Genomic DNA, 18,901 nt, shown 5'->3' on the forward strand with positions numbered 1-18,901 from the left:
ACGTCACAGCATCTAAATATCCTTTCCAAGGCCTTCATTGCAACCCTATCAAATGCTAGTCTGCAGCGTATTTCTTGACTGCTGGATCCTTTACTGTTGATGGTCAATCCTAAAAGGCAGAAGCTATTCGCCACTTCAATGTCCTTATTATCAATTCTGAGGCTGGTTGCTGTACCCGTTTTCATTAGTTTAGTCTTCTTTACATTTAGTAATCCTACACATCTTCTATTCTAATATCCTTTTTAAAAGCTAGAATGGTAATGCCTGCATTGTGTACTTGAAATCTGAACACCACTGTGAAGTCTTCTGTTTTTCTAGGTGTCAGCTGTGAAACCTTTCAGAGACCTTGCAACATCAGGTTAACTAACTGTGGAAACATCTTTGCCATATGGGATGCCAGAAGCACTAAAATGCTTTCAACAAGAGCCATAAATAGAGCAGAAGCAAAGCTAAATCTCTCAGAAATATGGGGGTGATGGATGATTACAAACTAGCAGCCCTTCTCTGTGCTACAGTTTTTCAAGACAAAACATTATTTGTTAGTAGAAAATACAACCAGTCTATCATATTATACAAGAAAGTCTGTAGCTCCTAGAGTAACGGCTCTGCTTATTTACAACTTCAATTAAAATCAATTTAAGGTCTGTTTATAGGGATTAAGCAGAATGAAATGAAGACCTTTTCCTCAACTGAACCACTTCAGGCTGCCAGTGAAAGAGCTGTTGCATGTTTAAATTTATCCCTAGTTAATAAAGTACCTTTTCACATAAAAACTAAGGCTCAAGAAAGGAGTCTAGGCTGAAACCATCTGCCTGACGCAAATCTGAACTGTGATGGGAGATTAAGTATCCACCAGAAATTAGATACTCTCACTTTTGATTGACAAGTGGAGCACACAACAGAAAATAGCACAAAACACCTTTACCATATCCCTGAAGTATTCCTATCAACTGAACACCATATCTCTCTCTCTCTCTCTCTCTCTCTCTCTCTCTCTCTCTCTCTCTCTCTCACACACACACACACACACACACACACACAGTGTCATTCACAGTTTAATAACGTAAGACCAGCCCTGCTGGATCAGGCACAAGGCCTATCCAGTCCAGCATCCTGTTTCACAAAGTGGCCCACCAGATGCCTCGGGAGCCCACAGGCAAGAAGTGAAGGCATGCCATCTATCCAGCTGTTGCTCCCCTGCAACTGGTATTGGGAAGCATCATGCCTCTGAGGCTGGAGGTGGCCCACAACCACCAGACTAGTAGCCATTGATAGACCTGTCCTCCATAAATTTGTCTAAGCCCCGTTTAAAGCCATCCAAGCTGGTAGCCATCACCACATCCCATGGCAAAGAATTCCATAAATTAATGATGCACTGTGTGAAAAAGTACTTCTTGTCGGTCCTACATTTCCCAATTTTCAGTTTCATGTGGTGCCCCTTGTTCTAGTGTTGAGAGGGGAAAAAATTTCTCTCTGTCCACCCGATCCATTCCATGCATAATTTTATACACCTCGATCATGTCTCCCCTTAGTTGCCCCTTTTCTAAACTAAAGAGCCCCAGGTGCTGTAGTCTTGCCTCATAAGGAAGTTTGTTTCCCTGAAAGAACAAACTGTCACCATACTAACCCTATATTACAAGTATATTACAATAGTGCACTCTATTACTATGCTGTTCACAAAAGCTATGGGGGAGGATATCATCGGTGTGCACTCGCATGGTTCATATGGAAATGAACTACTGAGCTAGTGTTGCTACAGTCAATTCACTCCCATGGTCCTACTCAGAGTCTCTTTCCTTGCCCGTTCTCCTATGTCCCTCTGCATGATCTCCCTCCTATGCTGCAGTTCAGTCCCTCACTTTCTATCCTTTTAACTGGAGATTGTCAGGGATTGAACCTTGGAGTTTATGTAAGTAAAACATGAGCTCCATCACTGAGTTACACAACCCAGCTGACAGAGGGCAGGATGGCACTATACCCTCTCAACCATCCCTTGGTATGCTTAAGTCACCATCCCTCAATTAACTGCTGGTGGTCAGTTGTGTCACAGAGACGTGTAAACCACCTACAAATAAAAGACAGACAGACAGAAATGTAGAGCAGTCCTAGCTGGTCCTACAGAGATGCTGAAAACTGCCTGACATTCCTAAAAGCCCAGTCCTGATCTGACATATCCTACTTCCTCTCAGCTACAAATTAGTTTGAGAATATTACCTTATTCACAAAGATACTGTAGCCAGCACAGAAAGCATACTACCTTAGAAAAATTAAAAGCCACTGAACCCGCAGGGTTGCAGTAACAATATGGATCAATGGAAACCAATTTCATTACTAGCACTGATAAGAAATGGCTTCTCTTACCTACTGTGTTACTACAATCATTTTCTTTCAACAAACAAGTATTGTTTTACTCCCTGTGTTTATTAATCTATTAAGTGTCCAGGCATTCAGCAAAACCATACAAGCAAAGTGATGTTGAAGAGTTTACCAACAAGACACAAATTTGTCACCACTTAATTGGTTTCAAATTAACAGCAGTCTTTCAAAACAATACTAAGGTTATATTTTCACATGTAGGCTATTTGCTACTAATCCAGCTTTTTACAGGGCAACAACTATGCACATATTTAAAAACCCAGCCATTTCCTAGAATGGTCTATTTTATGTTCAAAGCCTTTTCGAAGTGGGGGCGAAAATCTCTTAAGCTAATGAAGGAATACTGTGCATCTCTCAATTTCGGGAAACTACAAATGTGTCTCAAAAGCAAAATGAGCATATTTGCTTACAAGACTGATGTCATTTAACAGTTTTCGGTCAGTTTGCAAGTTTCTAATCATAAATGCAGCATCGCCTTTTCACTTCTACCATCTATTTTGTGGACAACTGAAACCCCTTTAAATATTCTCAGTATGGCATTATTCTCCCAAAGATGGGTGTCTCATTACTTTCACCACACTATTCCAGTCTGAACATTCAACTCCTCTCATTAGAACAAACATCTGCTGCAAACATTATTAATGAGATACGTATCTAGGGAAAGATGCAAGCCACTAACCACCTGGGCTAATTATACTTTTCATTACAAAAGCCAATAGCAGCAGCAAATGCAGAACCCACCTAACCATATTGTGATAATTATCTTATTCACATAATTTCAAATTCGATAACCTACTCCTTCCAAATTGGGTACATTTGTAACACCATACTTCCCTGAGCTATTCCTAACACATTATATTCCATATCAGGGCTACAAGAATAGTTTTTGTAATAGAAAAAAAATTCAACTTGCCTTTTAGATTCTCTCTCATGAATATATTAGCATAAAAATATTTCAAAGACAGCAGCAACTTAATAAGAACCGATGTCAGTAAATTCATTATATGATTCATTTCATGGAACATTTAGAGGCAAAGCTTTAAAAGCTAGATAGTAGCAACATTCAAAGTATAACTGAGGATATTATTTCCCCCAAACTCTGTGTCAGGAAAAAGAAAAGAATGCACATAGACAAATTAAGCATAAATATGTAAGCACTGTAAGATTACAGTGTCTATGTTTGTATACATGCATGTATGTACATGTGCATCTCTCTCAATACAACTTGCATTCTCTTTGTTGCAAAAGAAATTTCTTCAACCCCAACCCAACGTTTGCTGATGTGTGTGAAGGAGCAAGCCCCACACCCCTTTAGAATTAATGTCCCTGGTTGCCACAGCAAATCCCCACGCTTCCACCCCAAATCTGGTTCACAACTCAAGGTGTGAAGGAGAACAGCCCACCATTCTGTCCTAAATATGTGCCTTGGTTGTCTTTGTGCTAGGTTCTGGCCTTGATTATTATGCCATTATGAAGCACACAACTGAGTCAACCACATATGCAAAGTATTCGGACCCTGATGCATCAGCCATCCCTGGCCTAGAGGCAATTTGATGCCTGGTGTTTTGGGGTATGTGAAGAGAAAATAAGAGATTTTCACACTAGACAGGAATGTTTATCGCATGTCAGTATCGAGGAAGGAAATATTTGTATATCTGGGGATCACAATCAAGGTGAGAAAGTGGGGCACATGGTATGTCAGTTTGTGCTACAGAATTGTACTTTCCAGTGATCTTACAGGAGAGTATGCAGGATACATTGTAGTTGCGAAGACCTGTATTTTATATCTTTAAATACTAGTTCTGTGGTTTATTTAATTTTTTGTTACAAAGCTAGAAGCAAAAAAAGAATGCTTTCAGGACATTCCAAGTTAGAATCCCAGGTGCTGGGTCACCATGATTTTCCTTTATCCCTGTCTCCCCTGGAGAATACCATATACAAAAACTACTGCTCCTCCAAGTAGAATAAAGGGTGTTTTTTCTTCTTTTCTGCAGGATACTCTTTTCTAGTTGACAGAGGAAAGCCTCATGGTCAATCATGGCAATTGTAGGAGCTTGGTAACATTGAATGTACTTGTTAAAACATCTATATATTTTCTATATATTTAATTCTCCTAAACGTACCCGTCGCTAATCTCATGCATGGCAGCTCTCATGAGAGTAGCTGCCTGGAAGATAGTGACGGAGAGAGGAGACAATGGTGGCGGTGGCCGGAGAAGGAGGTGGGCTCGGCCGGAGGCAGCGACAGGCCAGCCTGGCCCTGGCCCAGCTGCCGGTTGGCTGGTAGCAGCGGCAGCAGGCCAGCCTGGCAGCAGGGAGGAGGCGGCTGGAGGTGGCAGTGGGCTGGTCTGGCCTTGGCCTGGCCGCTGGGGGAGATGGTGGCGAGCTGACCTGGCCAGGTAGAGGGGGTGGCAGGAGGTGGCAGGCCAGCTTTCCGGCTGGCCCACAAGCCATAAAGCATGGGGTGCAGGGGAGAAGAAGCAGGCCGGCCAGCTGGCCTGTCAGAAAGCACGAGAAGAGGGGTGAGAAGCGGGCGGCCAGAAAGCCGGGCATGCCAGTGCAGGGGGGGGTGCGCAGTGGTGGTGGCTGGGCCAGTCGTAGGCACAGATGCTCTGCACCCAGCCCAGCTAGTTAATAGTTGATCAAGTCTGTGTTAAACAAGTTACATGAACAGTAGCATGCAAGAAAAGCTGGTGCTGTGTGTTCTCTGAGCAAGCTTTTACTAGTGTGCCAAACTACCATATGCAATGGCAAACTGGAAACCTAATGGCCAAAGTCATTTTTTTTTTTTAAAGGTCCTGGTGAATAAAGCCCAAGGTCCATCCAGTCCAGCATCTTGCTTCCTGCAGTGGCCAACCAGATACATCTGGGAAGCCTTCAACTGGAGAGGAGAGGGCATCTGCCCTCTCCCATTGGTATTAAGGGGCATGCCACCTCTGATCCTAATGGAAATATACAGCTACCAAGACTAGCAGCCAGAGAGGTCTACCACAAAGTCCCCACACAAATTGATAGTCATATCACAAAATTCCCACACGAAATAATTTAACTCATCAGAATAATAAGAAAGGAGCATTGGTCACTCACCATGAGGGCTTCTTCTTGCTGCTGGTGTAAAGGACATCTCAGTCATGTGGGTTATCCTTCCCAGCATGCTCGGGTTCAGGACATCGTCAATTCAAATTGAAAGACTATAAGTGGTCTGGGAGAATAACCCCTCCCAGTTTTGTTAGAACAGCCAAACCTCTAGAGGTTTGTATAAGATCAAAAAAACAAAGGTTAGTTATCAAGGTAAATACAGGTCAGACAATGAGGGAAGAAGAATCCAGTAGCCGAGGGTGCCCCGGGTGGGTCAAGATGTCCTCTACACCAGCAGCAAGAAGAGGACTTCACGGTGAGTGACCAATGCTCCTTTCTCAGCTGCTGGGTGAGGACATCTCAGTCACATGGGACATGCCACAGCTAAAGACCATGGGAGGGAGGGCACCACCGTATACTGTTGCAGAAGAACATATTGAAGGACACGCCTGCCAAAGGCTGCCTCCGCCAAGTGCCAGAGGTCTAGCTTGTAGTGCCTTGTGAAGGTAGTCGGTACAGACCATGTTGCTGCTCTACAGATGTCCTCAAGGGGGGCGTTAGTAGAGAATGATGCTGAGGTTGCCACTGAGCGGGTGGAGTGAGCCGTTATCCTCAGACGGGTAGGTAAGTGCTGCACTTTGTTTGTCAGGGCAATACAGGCCTTTATCCATCTAGCCAAGGTGGCTGATGACACTGGTTGTCCCACTGTAGATGGTAGGAAGGACACGAAGTGGGCTTTGGTGGCCCTGAAGAGTGATATCCGTTTGAGGTAGGCCTTTAGGCACCAGCGGATGTCTAGTTTGTGCTATTCCTTCTCCTGCGGGTTGGAGGGCTTTGAGCAGAAGGAGGACAGGGTGAGATTCTGGGATCTGTAGAAGACTGAAGCGACCTTCGGTTGGAATGAAGGATCTGGTATCAGTGTCACCAAATCTGATGAGAATATGCAAAGCTTGTTGTTGGCGGATAGTGCCCTGAGCTCTGACACTCGCCTGGTGGATGTGATGTTTGCAAGGAAGGCCGTCTTCATGGAGAGTATCCAGAGTGAGACAGAGCGCAGCGGCTCGAAGGGGGGCGTGTGCAGGACTCTAAGGACCTTGTGCAGGTCCCAAGAAAGGAACCTGTGTACCACCAGTGGCGCTGTGAGAGTCACTCCCCACAGGAATCGCTTCAAGTAAGGATGGGACAATATGCTTTTCCCTTTGGGTGGTGTAAGAAGAGTTCCCAATGCTGCTGTGTGGCGCTTGATGGTATTTGCCCGCAGACTCTTGTCCAGACTGTCCTGAAGGAAGGCCAATAGCTCCAGGAGGCCGCAGTCTGTGGGCATGGGCTTGCGTTGTCTATACCATTGCAGGAATACATGCCATGTGGACTGGTAGATTCTGTTTGTGGAAGGTCGTCTGGATGCCAACAGGGTGTCCAAGACTCTCTTGTCGTAGCCCAGGCAGCCTAGCAGGCTGTGTTCAGTCACCAGGTGGCAAGCCTGAACCAGGCTGTGTCGTGGTGCAGAATCGGGCCTTGGTTGAGTAAATCATCTTTTGCTGGGAGGAACCATGGGCCATCACCGCTAGATGTAGGATCTCCGGGAACCATGAACGGCGTGGCCAATAAGTTGCCACCAAGATAACCTATGCCTCCATCAGCCAGACCCGGTGTAGGAACCTGGTGAGCAGTGGAACAGGAGGAAAGGCATACAGGATCCCTCGGGGCCAGGGACTGGACATGGCATCCACTGCCTCCACATGTGGGCATGGGAAGCGTGAGAAGAAGTGTGGAAGTTGGGTGTTGTACTTGGACACAAAGAGGCCCACCTCTGGCTGACCTAGAGTTTCTGTGATGCTGGATGGAGCTCCTGGCGGCTCAGCCAGTCCGCTTGCATGTTCATTTCCCTGCAGACGTAATGGGCTATGATGGAGGTGAAGTGCCTTTCCGCCCACTGCAACAGGAGAGATGTTTCTTCGTGCAAGGAGTGGGATCTGGTCCCTCCTTGGCAGTTTACATGTGCCTTGGTGGTCGTGTTGTCCGTTCTGATGAGCACGTCTTTGGAGTTGTCCAGTTGAGTGAAGGCCTTGAGTGCTAGCCGAATGGCTCTCAACTCCAGCCAGTTCATGCTGTGACATTTCTCTTAGGAAATCCATGTTCCCTGGGCTGAGTGTGAGAGGCAATGTGCTCCCCATCCATGTAGACTGGCACCTGTCATCACTTGAGAGGGGTCCAGGAAGGGCTTCCCCTGCTTGAAGGTCATCGTGTTCATCTACCAGTGCAAAGATTTTTTTTATTGGAGTGGGGAGGATGACCGTTGTTTGGCACTTCAGCGCGATCTCTTGCTGGTGTGGTAGGAGGAACCACTGCAGTGGTCTGAGGTGGAAACGTGTCATGGTACCGCCTCCAGTGTGGATACCATCAGGCTCAGGAGTTGTGCTAACCGCATGATGCGCAATCTGGTGGAAACCATGATGGAGCGGATGAAGACCAGAATTCTGATCCTTCTGTCGCTTGGGAGAAAGTCTGTCCCATATGGTGTCTATGATTACTCCCAGGTGCTGGATTTGTGTGGAAGGTGTCAGCTGGCTCTTGGCCTCGTTTGCTAGGAACCCGTGTGAGCACAGTGTCTCAAGTGTGTTGGATATGTCTTGAGCAGCGGCGCCTTTGGATTACACAAGAATGTTGTCCAATAAGCAAATAGCCTGACTCCCCTGAACCTGAAGTGAGCCAGCAGTGGCGCCAACACCTTCGTGAATATCTTTGGCACCAATGACAGCCCGAATGGGAGGGCCCTGTACTGGTAATGGCGTCCCTGGTAGCAGAAGCATAGGAGACGCCAGGAGTCTGGATGGATTGGAATGTGGAGGTATGCTTCTGTGAGGTCGATGGATGCCAGCAGGTCCCCGTGGTGCAGGTTTTCCACTATGGAGCAAAGCGTCTCAATTCTGAACCTCTTGTGCTTGACCCATCTGTTCAGGTACTTGAGGTCCAAGACTGCTCAGGATGACCCGTCTTTTTTTGGGCACGGTGAACAAGACGGATACCTAGATGGTGCTGTTGCTGGGGGACAGGTTCTACTGCATTAATGCTGAGGAGGTATATTATTGCTTGTAGCAAGGTCATGTGCTTTTGGTGCTATTTTGACCGCGGCATTGGCATAAATAAATGACAGAGGTTTGATGTTAACTCTATTCTCCATCTGTTCCTAATGGTGTCGAGGACCCATTTGTCAGTTATGGAGGCCTCTCATGCGTGGTGGGTTAGGCGACCTCCCACCTGGCCCGAGTCAGAAGGCCTGGCATGCCTTGTTTTGCTGGCCAAACTGCTGCTTTGGTGGGTTAGGTCTGGCATTGAAGCGTTGCCTTCCAATGCGTTGTTGCCTGGAGTGCGTTGCTCCGTGAGGCGGTAGCTAGGGCGAAAGGGCCGAAAGGGTTGGTTGAACCTCTTGCTTGGTTGCTTCTCCTCCTTGCATATGGTAGATGGGAGCGCCTTCTTCTTGTCTCTGGTCTCCACCAGAATGTCCTTTAGGGCCTCGTCCCCGAATAGCCTGGTGGCGGAGAAGGGAACCGCCGCCAGGTTTGACCAAGATGTGGGTTTGACTTGCCAGTGCTTCAGCCATAGTGCCCGCCTGGCCACCACATTGTTGGCCATGGCACGTGCCCCGAAGCACACTGCATCAAGCGTTATATCTGCTATAAATGCTTGCGCCTTTTGGATCTTTAATAGTACCTGCCTCTGCCAGTGAAGGTCCAGCATTGGTGACTGCAACAGCTCATCCGTCCAGATTAGGGCAGCCCTGGACAGGATGGAGGCTGCAATGGATGCCCTTATGGAGAGAGAGGTACATTTGTTATTCTTCTTCAGTTGGAATTCCAGCTTCTTTTCAGTGGAGTCCTTAAGGACTAACTCCCCATCCTTAGGTAACACGGCTCCCAATGTGAGAGCGGCCACGTGAGCAGCCACCAGAGGCACTTGGAATAAGGTGGCCGCCAAGGGAACAAAGCCGCAATGCTTATTGGCCAAGGTAGTGGTCTTTTTCTGCATGGCTGGGGCCAGCCTCTCCTGGTTGCAGCACCTCTGTGAAGGTTTCCAATAAAGGAAAGCAGCGTTCTGGATATGGCATAGTGGGAAGCACCAGAGACTCCCTGGAAGGGGTAGCGTGGTCTTTTAGGCCTTCAATCATGAGGCCCAGGGTTTGGAGGGCTTTCACGAATAGTTTTGAAAAATCCTCTGGAGGGAACAGTCTGCATGAATGAGGGACCTGTTTTATCTGCTGGCGATCCAACCATTCCCCCTCCTCTTTTGAGTCTGCCCTGAGGTCTGGCTCAGTGGTTAGGTCCATGGACAATCCTGGCCTGGTAGGCTCCCCCCGCTAGAATTGTCTGGTACTTGGGGAGACAGGGGTTCCGTAGGCCCGCCAGGGATGGGGTTGGGCGAGTCATATTCAGATATTTCAGAGGAATGAGGAGAGGGGGAGCCCCTTGGCGCTTTTCTATGCCTCTTGTGTGGCCTTCTCTTATGAGAACCATGGCTTTTTTTCCTATGGCTCTTCTTCCTCCTTTTAGGTAGGAATACAGAAGAGACTGTTGAAGGGTCTGAATCCTCCAACAGACGGGGAGAGAATTGACCTGTTCTATGCCTTACGAGTTCCTTGTGGGATTTTGATGTTGGAAGGCTGCCAATGGTTTGATGGAGCATGCCAGCAAGCCAATCCATCCAATCCTGCGTGCCCGGTAAATTGGGGGGAGGGGCATTTGGGGCCCATGGCGCATGGGTGATGGGCTCTAGGGGCAGCGACTCCACGGTTAACTCTGGTCTTGCCAGGCTGGAACTCACCCCTTCGGCGCTCAGCTCATCATCCACCTGGTTGGGTTGCTGCAGGAGTGTGGTCACAGTGGAGGCTCCTGTGCCTTCATCGTCCCCTGCGACCATCTCCTGGACCTTGCCATCATCCGCAGCCAAGCCCTCCGCCGCTCCTACCTCCTCACCCTCATTTTGCGCTGTTTTTTCTCTCCTGGCCGGCGCGGTGACGGTATGGGTCTTTTCAGGCACGGCCATGGCTGCGGTGCACTGCAGAGGGCTCCGGTTGTTCCCCCCGTGTGTCTGGTCATTCTCCCCGTGTCAGGTGGCCGGGGCTCTCTTGGCGGGCGCGGGGTGATGCCGAGCGATTGCGCCTCCTCTCCCGTGCCCTGTTCGCCCTTGTCCACAGCATGGTGACCTGAAATTGGGTCCATGCCCTTGCGGCTTTCGCCCAGCCCCAATTTGAACGTGTTGGTCCGTGGCGAGGCAGTTTGGGAGGCGGGGACCAGTGCGCGCTGGCGCTGGACTCCGCACAATGCTGCCTGCTCTGTCGTCCTTTTTGGCTTCAGGAGCAGGGCCTGTATTATACTCAGTCCCTGTCGCTCCATAGTGGGAGGTAGAGGAGAGAGGATGGCGAGGATAGATGAAGCAGAGAAGGAAGGTTGTAAGGAGGAAGAAAGGATGGAATAGGGAGCGGAAAGGGAGTCCTCTGGAAAGAGGGTGGGTTTTTTTGTTATTGTTTTTAAACGAGAACGAGATGTGAGTAGAAAGGAGGAAGGTTCAAAATGGTGGCAGAAGTAGGGATAGAAGTTAGAGCTAGCAGAGCTCTGCTCTGTAGACCATGCTGGAGCAAAGGCAGGACAAACTAAATTGGGTGCGGTTATCCTTCCAAACCACTTATAGTCTTTCAATTTGAATTGATGACATCCTGCACTGGAGCATGCTGGGAAGGATAACCCACGTGACAGAGATGTCCTCACTCAGCAGCTGAGAATCTGAGCTTTTCTCCCTCCTAACAACCCATCTTGCCCTGAAAGTTTGCGAGGGGCAGGGTGTTCCTGAAAAGCAGCATAGTGCTGTAACCAAAGAGTGCTAGAACTATTGTCCAGGGTTCCCAAAGACTGTAATCCCTGACTTGAAATTGTTATTTTTCCAGGAACAAGTTGTTATATAATATTTCTGAACTGCTTTTATAACCAAAAGCCTCCAAATCAGTGAAGGCTCCCAAAGCAGTGATTCAGCCCAACCGCACATATTCAATCTGCAGTGACCTGTAAATACAGTATATCTTTAACTGACAGTGACCAGTGATGAAATTTTATCAATTCAAATGTCTGTCTAGGTTTCTGCACTAAAAAGTAAACATTTGTTACAGGATAAATCATGCAGATTGAATGTGTGCAGTTGGGCTGAATCACTGCTTTGGGAGCCTTACAGTGACCAGGTTCAGATGTCATGTAAAACCATCATTCTCCCTTCCCCCAATCCCAACTTCTTTTGAAAGATCCCCACTAACACTCACGAGAGGCACTGCAGAACGGAGTTGCTTTCTGTTAATTATCTTGCTCTTAAGGTTCTTTTGAAAAACAGATTGTTTTGAACCCTAGAAACAATACAAGCTTATATATTACTAAACATTTCTAACAAGAAAACTGTGAGAAAAGTGTACATTAGACCGTATCCACAGCCAAAGGAAACCCAACCTAGGAGGGTTCTGACCAATTGTCAAGAACAAACTTTCGCTGTGCACACTTGGCAGTAACAGAGGATAGAATTGCAACAGGTGAAATCAAGGCAAGGGAACATTGGAGACAACCCATTTTTCCTCAGCATAAATGCATGCAGCTGGAGAAAACAGGAATGCATAAATTAATGCAATACCATGTATGCACAAACTACAGGTCAATGTTAACATGGGTAGAGAATCAAAAGCCTACACAAAAGCACACTGAGGCAAGGATTTCAACATAACTTGATTTTTTTTTAATATTGAAGAAAAAAACCTTTTTCATTTGTAAGGAAGCCTTAATAAGCACCATGCTGCTTTCTGGCTTAAACTGAAGGCACTTATCATTAAGGAATCCCAAAGGAAGACAAAACACAAGAGATGACGTGTTTGGTCTACTACACAATGAGCAAACTGAAAACCTTCACAGTGAAGTTTTAGTAGTAGCATTTTAAATTATATTGTTTCATGCTTGTGAACTGCCCAGGGACTTGCGTATGTGCGATGTGTAAGACAGACAACAGACAGAATGCTGAAGAGCTGTGAAGTAGGAAAACAACTCATTCACAAAGTCATTCAGGTGCCGTAACTCAGTGGTAGAGCATCCACTTGGAATGCAGAAGATCCCAGATTCAATGCCTGGCATCTCAAGGTAGGGTTAAGAGAGACTCTTGTCTGAAGCCTTGGGAAGTTGCTGTCAGTCAGTGTAGACACAATATTGAGCTAGATGGGCCAATGGTCTGACTCAGTATAAGGCAGCTTCCTTTGTTCCTGTGTTGTTACGTTCACATCAGAGCATTTGTGCATTATATTTGGGCCCTCCTAGGTTTTTGTTTATACAAAAAATTTCAACTTACCGAGTTCCATCAGCTTTCCAGCTTACTTTGTATGGCTTCTGCTCTAAAAGTTTAATATTCTGTTCATCCATAGAAACAGGCTGTGCCCCAGGGAATCCAGTCCTGAAGAAAAAAGGAGGTTTTATTTGTAACTTGACACCAGCTACCTCCTGATCCATTTTTAGCAATTAGTTTGCCTTTAAAAAAAAGAAGGTGGCTTTCAAGCAGGAACATCTTCCCAAGAAAGAGGGAAGTGGTCCCAAAATGTTCCCATTTTGTGGCCAAAGAACTTTTTTTTTTTTCCAATCCTCTTAATGTCTCATGTACATTCTGGTGGAATTTCATGTGGTTTCTAAATAGCTAGCAGCTTTTGCTGTAAAAGGAGATATGATTTATTACACTCTAAACTCACTAGCAGTGTGCTTCTTCTCTATCAGTTTACACTTGAAACCACAAAATTCAAAACTCTGGCTGTTTGCTGATGATTCCAAGACCACGGTTTGCCCACTATCAGGCAATGCAATATTAGTCAATGTCTGATAGCTATCGCACATCAATGTAGGGAGATGTACTGACAATTATCTTTAATAAGCCTGCAATTTTCCTCTGTGATTCAAGTGAATGGTCTTATCTCATTTCCTTTAATAGACCAAAAATTATCTATTACAGACAAATTGCTGCTTTAGGACTACTGCTTTTGGTATCTATAATTAAACTAACAGTAGCTAAGAGCCACCCAAGAAACCATACAGGGTAATTGAATACTAACTCCCTCGTTACAGAGCAACGTACTTCTGAAAAGCTCTTGGAGGTCTCTAAACTAAGTTCCAAAGCTGTAGAAAACAGCCAGGACATACTCTAGAACAGGGCTGTCAAAGCCTCAGCCTGTGGGTCGCATCCAGCTCCTTCCTCCAGCCCTCCAACCTTCATTCCTTCCCCACACTGTGCCATGCAGTTCCTCTCTTTCCCCTCTCCCTACCAAGCGCCAAAGCACCAGCCATTTCCTTCCTGCCCCCCCCCCACACACACATTGCATCCTTCCTTCCCCTCCACATCGAAGTGGCATCCAAAGTGCCACTGGCTTCCTTCTTCCCCTATTTCTCGACTATACAATTTGCATTTTTTAAACATTTGTTCTCATACCCTTTCCAGCTACAAAACTGGTGGCATTTGTGTTGTATTTCTCCTAGCTTTGGTTGAGTTGTTACTTGGTTTACACGTTTAACTGATATTCCTTCCAAGAACACTGCACCCTAAAAATAAATATACAGATGTGATATTAGAATACAATATGCAACAGTATGCACATGCAATGCTGTGGTTATTGGTTGGTTGTAGTTAAAATCAAGTGACTTTTGTTTTACAATTAAAGGAAGATATAAAATTAAATTACACATTTTGCCCAGCATCACACTTAAACTAATATTTATATTGATCTTGTACAACAAAGTTTAAAAAAAACACCTGGTGGTTTAACACATAGTTTACCTCATCTAGAACTACCCCCAGGCACTTGAATGGAATAGGCACCTCTAAGCATGCATGTATGCACACACGCACACACCATCTCTGCTGAAATAAAGAGGAAAACCCTTGAGGATGGGGGAGCTCCACGTACAAGTACGTAGGGATGTGCATGAATGGGAGGCGGGAGTTTACCTTTAAGGCGCAGGAAAGGTCCTTATCCCCACCGCACCACATTCCCCCCACCAGCGCTCTCCCCAAAATCGCTGGCATGGGGTGGCAGTGAATCTCTTTGCCGCCCCGGTCAGCATCGTGAAAGAACTGGCCAGCACACGTCAGCATGCATGATGTGCACACACGTGCCAGCCACCTCCAGTATGATGCTGACCAGGGTGGCAAGGAGATTCACTGCCGCCACATGCCAGCGATTTTAGGGAGAGTGCCAGGAGGGGAAATGTGGTGGGGTGGGGATGAGCACCCTCCCTGCACCTTAAAAGGTAAACCTCCCCCAGAAACTGAACTAGCCCGAACACCAAACCTCCAAACCAGTTCAGCACTCCAGAATAGGGGCACTGGACCGGTTCATGCACATCCCTACAAGGAAAAGTTCAAGCATGGTGCAAAGGAGTGGTAAAAAAGAATTGGGGATGGGTGGGTAAATCCTCATACAGGATCTATGAATAGGAAGGGCTGGATGTGTGTTATTTGTGATTCAGATATATAGATCTCTCTCATCCACACACACAGGAGTTCCGTCACTGAACAGGATAAGTCATTCTGCATAAATTACACATAGAGAACAGTTGAAGAAATTAAATGTATGCAATAAAATAATTTATTTATGTGCTTGCAAAAGGAAAGTAGAACAACAGTTTCAAATGTGTAGCACATCACCTTCAAATATACATTTTTTACTGAATTACCACCAGATATGGTAATTTTGAGTCATAAATTTGACATGAGAAAGATTTTGGGCATATTGTTTTTGAATTAATTGTTTATGCAAAATTTGGTAGCTGTAGATAATCAGGAAATTTGACTTGACTTTGCACAAATAAATCCACAAACCTTTCAAAATATATACTAGATACTGGGTTTTTTTATAAATGTAAGATTTTTTTCTTAATTAATGTGCTCGTAAAAGTGAAGTAAAAGAACAGTTTGAAATTTGTAGGATGTAAATTATAAAAATTTATTGTACAATATTGAATAATTACCATATATGGCAAATTTGAATCTGAGAAATAGCTTCTGTTTTGCTTGGGCATGATGTCGCTTTTAATTTATTTATAAAGTACCCCTGCTAACTGGGCAAAGAGGCGCCTTTTAATGTGGCGATTCTCTTTATTTAGCAGGGGGAAAGTAACTGGCCCTATCCACCCCCAACACAGTACCTCCAGTGACTGTTGCTGGTGTCTATCTTATGTTTCTTTTAGACTGTGAGCCCTTTGGGGACAAGGATCCATCTTATTTATTTGTTATTTCTCTGTGTAAACCACCCTAAGCCATTTTTTGACGGGCGGTATAGAAATCAATCAATCAAATAAATAAGAAGTACATTTGTATACTGCTCCAAACTTTACATCTCTGGGAAGTTTACCACACACACACACACACACACACACACAACATAATATAAACAGCAATTTAAAAAGTTTAAAACAACTGATCTAATTACTGAGTGTTAAAAATCTGTTCAGAACGACAGTTAAGATCTGATTATATTCAGAATTGCTTCTTCAAAAATGGGGTGAGGGGGATCAAACCTTTTTCCCAGCACATTCCAGTGTAAATAAGTAGTTCATTCGGCTAATTTCAATCGCAAGTTTGTGTAAGCAAAATTTGGTATCTGTAGGTAATTGGGAAGTATGACTTTCTATCACACAAACACTCCCACAAAGAAACTTTTCAAGATATTTAATAGATACACATAAATATTAGCAATTTTCAGCTTTATACTCCTACAGAAAATGGTTCTTTTGCACATGCTGGCATTAGTTCTTCAGAATTTGTTTCCTACAAAAGATATGTTTTTAGGTTTTCATTTTGTCATCACAACCACCATATGAGGTAGGCTAGGCTAAGATACAGTTATTTGCTCAAGCCTACCCAGTACAAGCAATATGCACCCAGATCTTCCTGATCCAAGACCAACACTCTATTCACCACACACCTATAGCAATACAGATTACTTAAAAATATATATGTAAACAAAACTTTCAGGAAGCTGTCATAATGCATTTTAATTTGGAGAGCAGCGAGTGGAGCAAAGTGGAGCTGATTTCACATTAATTAAACCAGTCTCAATTACATACCCCTCTCAAAAAAGTTTCTATTGTGCAATATATTCCTCAAGCACCTCACAAGAATCTGAAAGAGCTTCTGAATGTTTTCCTGTATGCAGCAAGCATAAATCACAGGAAATCCATCTTGAGAAAGTAAGTACAGCAACTGGCTGATATCTAAAATTGATTTTCTTTCTGAAACTGCTCAGGAACCACATCATGTTTCAAGTGACCTTTCTGAGAATGTGAATGTATACTGTTTATTCTGCCAAACTGATCTTGTGAAACTTTTCATAGCAAAGAATTTAAAAATAGGAAATGGCCCTTTCAACCAAAGATGCCCACATTTTGTTCACTCCAGAGGACACACCATACTGTCTTGTCTATGCATCTGCAAACCCAGGTATACTCCACATAGGTAAGATTCAAAATTCACTTAACACGTATCACATTAGACTAACCTGTTTCTCATTTGTCACTGTGATAAACTTTAAACTGCAGAAAGCATATATTTCTAGTCGTCTTTTTTTAAGCTGTCAACTAATGCCCAAAAGCACATTTTGAAATTGGATTTCAACTATTTTGTCCTTTCTCAACTCAAGAATCTGCTTGTGACATTGCTGTAGTTTGCTTATTGTGTATTAAGACAGCGAAGAATGGATCAAGCGCAACAGTGCACTGAACCAAAGCCACTCACTTTAGTTCGTGTCTGAATACTGTACAAACCAGAAACAGTGGAAACATTGTGTAGCTGCCAGATAAATGCAGGTGACATGCGAAGTATTGCGTTCTAAAACGTTTTCAATAAATGTCCTCTCAGTAGGCTTTGTGGAATTTAAAACTTACAGGGAACATTAATTTATTAAGACAATTCCTAGCCGGAATATTAACGGCAGTGTTTACTTTTTGAAGTACTAAAGAACTAAAACGTACAAAAAAAATTACCTGACAAGCACTTCCCCTTGTCGATCTGGATTCCTAGAATTTAGCCAGATACAGACTGCATCCTCCTCCACTCAGCTACTGGCAAAGTCAAATTGTTAATCAAGAAGAATGTGACAGAAATCCTCTTTCTTCTACTTCTTCACGAAGAAAACACATCCAAAGCCGTAAAACTGAATTATATGGATATGGATATTAACCAAACTATTCTCTCCCTTGAAATCACTTCATCCCTGAATTCCACTTTAATTATTAATTTGCTTATTCACACAATTTATGGTAGGTGATAAAATTAGGAAGAGTCATGGAACTGAATCGCTTTCTGTATCATAGTCGATCAAAGCATACCCTTGCTTGAATAAAGAAGGATGCAGTCGAGGGCAGAATTTTGTGTCATCGTGTTTCCAAATCGGGGAGGATGAAAGTGGGGGAAATCTTATGCCACAGTCTGGATACCTTATTTAGATGAGCTTTTACAAAACATTAGTGGAACTTACTTTTTTTTAATATAAATTGCAACCCACCCAACATAAGCATCGCAAACAACTTCTGAAAGCTCAGAACTTCAAAAACTCCTCCCATAGAGAAGAACCATCAGATATTCACCTCCTCTCATAGTGGACATTTAGAATCAATTGCCCTGTGACCAGGAAAGGGAAAGCAGCAAACGAGACAGACAGACATCAATGCCACCTCCACCTGCTGCTGCTTTCCCCACTGAGACTGGGCCACTCCCTCACATATACCATTTTTGTTTGTTTGGAATGTGGGGCAGGCTGGAGGGAGTTCTGCCTGGTTTTTATTTTCTTTTGGCCGTCTTTTTGTGCTCCAAGATTGGAGGAGAGGATGGTGTGACTATAACAATGTGAGAGCTGCATTTTGGGAGAGAGGGAGTGACAGAGAAGTAAGCAGAAAGAAGTTATTGGCTTAGAATCAAATGTGTGGCCCTACTATTAGAATGCTTCTTTCAATTATAGAAGAGCTGTTTCTAAACTAGTGGAAGAGGGCTGAAAAAAACTGATCACAACCAGAGTTCTTTTGTTTGCAAGGTTTTTCAAGACCCTTTAATAGCCCACCGGCATTTATATGTATCCTTATTCATCATATTTCTCATAGTGTAATCACTCTCCGTGCATTTTGGCATTGCACAAGAGAAATCTGCTAGCACTTCCACAAGGATTCATAGAACAGTGCTAATACATGTTTTCTTGGGATACAAGCTGTTTTTAGTTTGCTGTTCTTAGTTTCCTCAAGCCACCCAACCTAAAGCTTTAGACTGTGCGCCCTTTGGCAACAGAAACAGTAGTGGTGAAATTCCTGCAAACTGCCTAGTCCATAAGATATGGCAGGATAAATATAAAAACAGGAATCCAATTCTCCCTGGATATGCACTTCTCTAGGCATCAGTGGCAA

The 18,901-nt window shown here is 44.5% G+C and overlaps 1 protein-coding gene across 5 annotated transcripts in view; it reads right to left on the bottom strand.

The window, feature by feature from the left end:
• Positions 1-18,901, bottom strand: part of RNGTT (RNA guanylyltransferase and 5'-phosphatase) — a 278,619-nt gene that overhangs the window by 232,297 nt on the left and 27,421 nt on the right. For all 5 annotated transcript variants that reach the window (XM_053287326.1, XM_053287325.1, XM_053287324.1 and 2 more), the window contains exons 7-8: positions 13,941-14,050; positions 12,819-12,920 (exon numbers count right to left, since the gene is read on the bottom strand). In XM_053287326.1, coding sequence (XP_053143301.1) covers positions 12,819-12,920; positions 13,941-14,050 — 212 coding nt within the window. The remainder of the gene's footprint in view (positions 1-12,818; positions 12,921-13,940; positions 14,051-18,901) is intronic.

This window comes from Hemicordylus capensis, chromosome 1 (genome assembly GCF_027244095.1).
Source record: "Hemicordylus capensis ecotype Gifberg chromosome 1, rHemCap1.1.pri, whole genome shotgun sequence".
NCBI lineage: Eukaryota > Metazoa > Chordata > Lepidosauria > Squamata > Cordylidae > Hemicordylus > Hemicordylus capensis.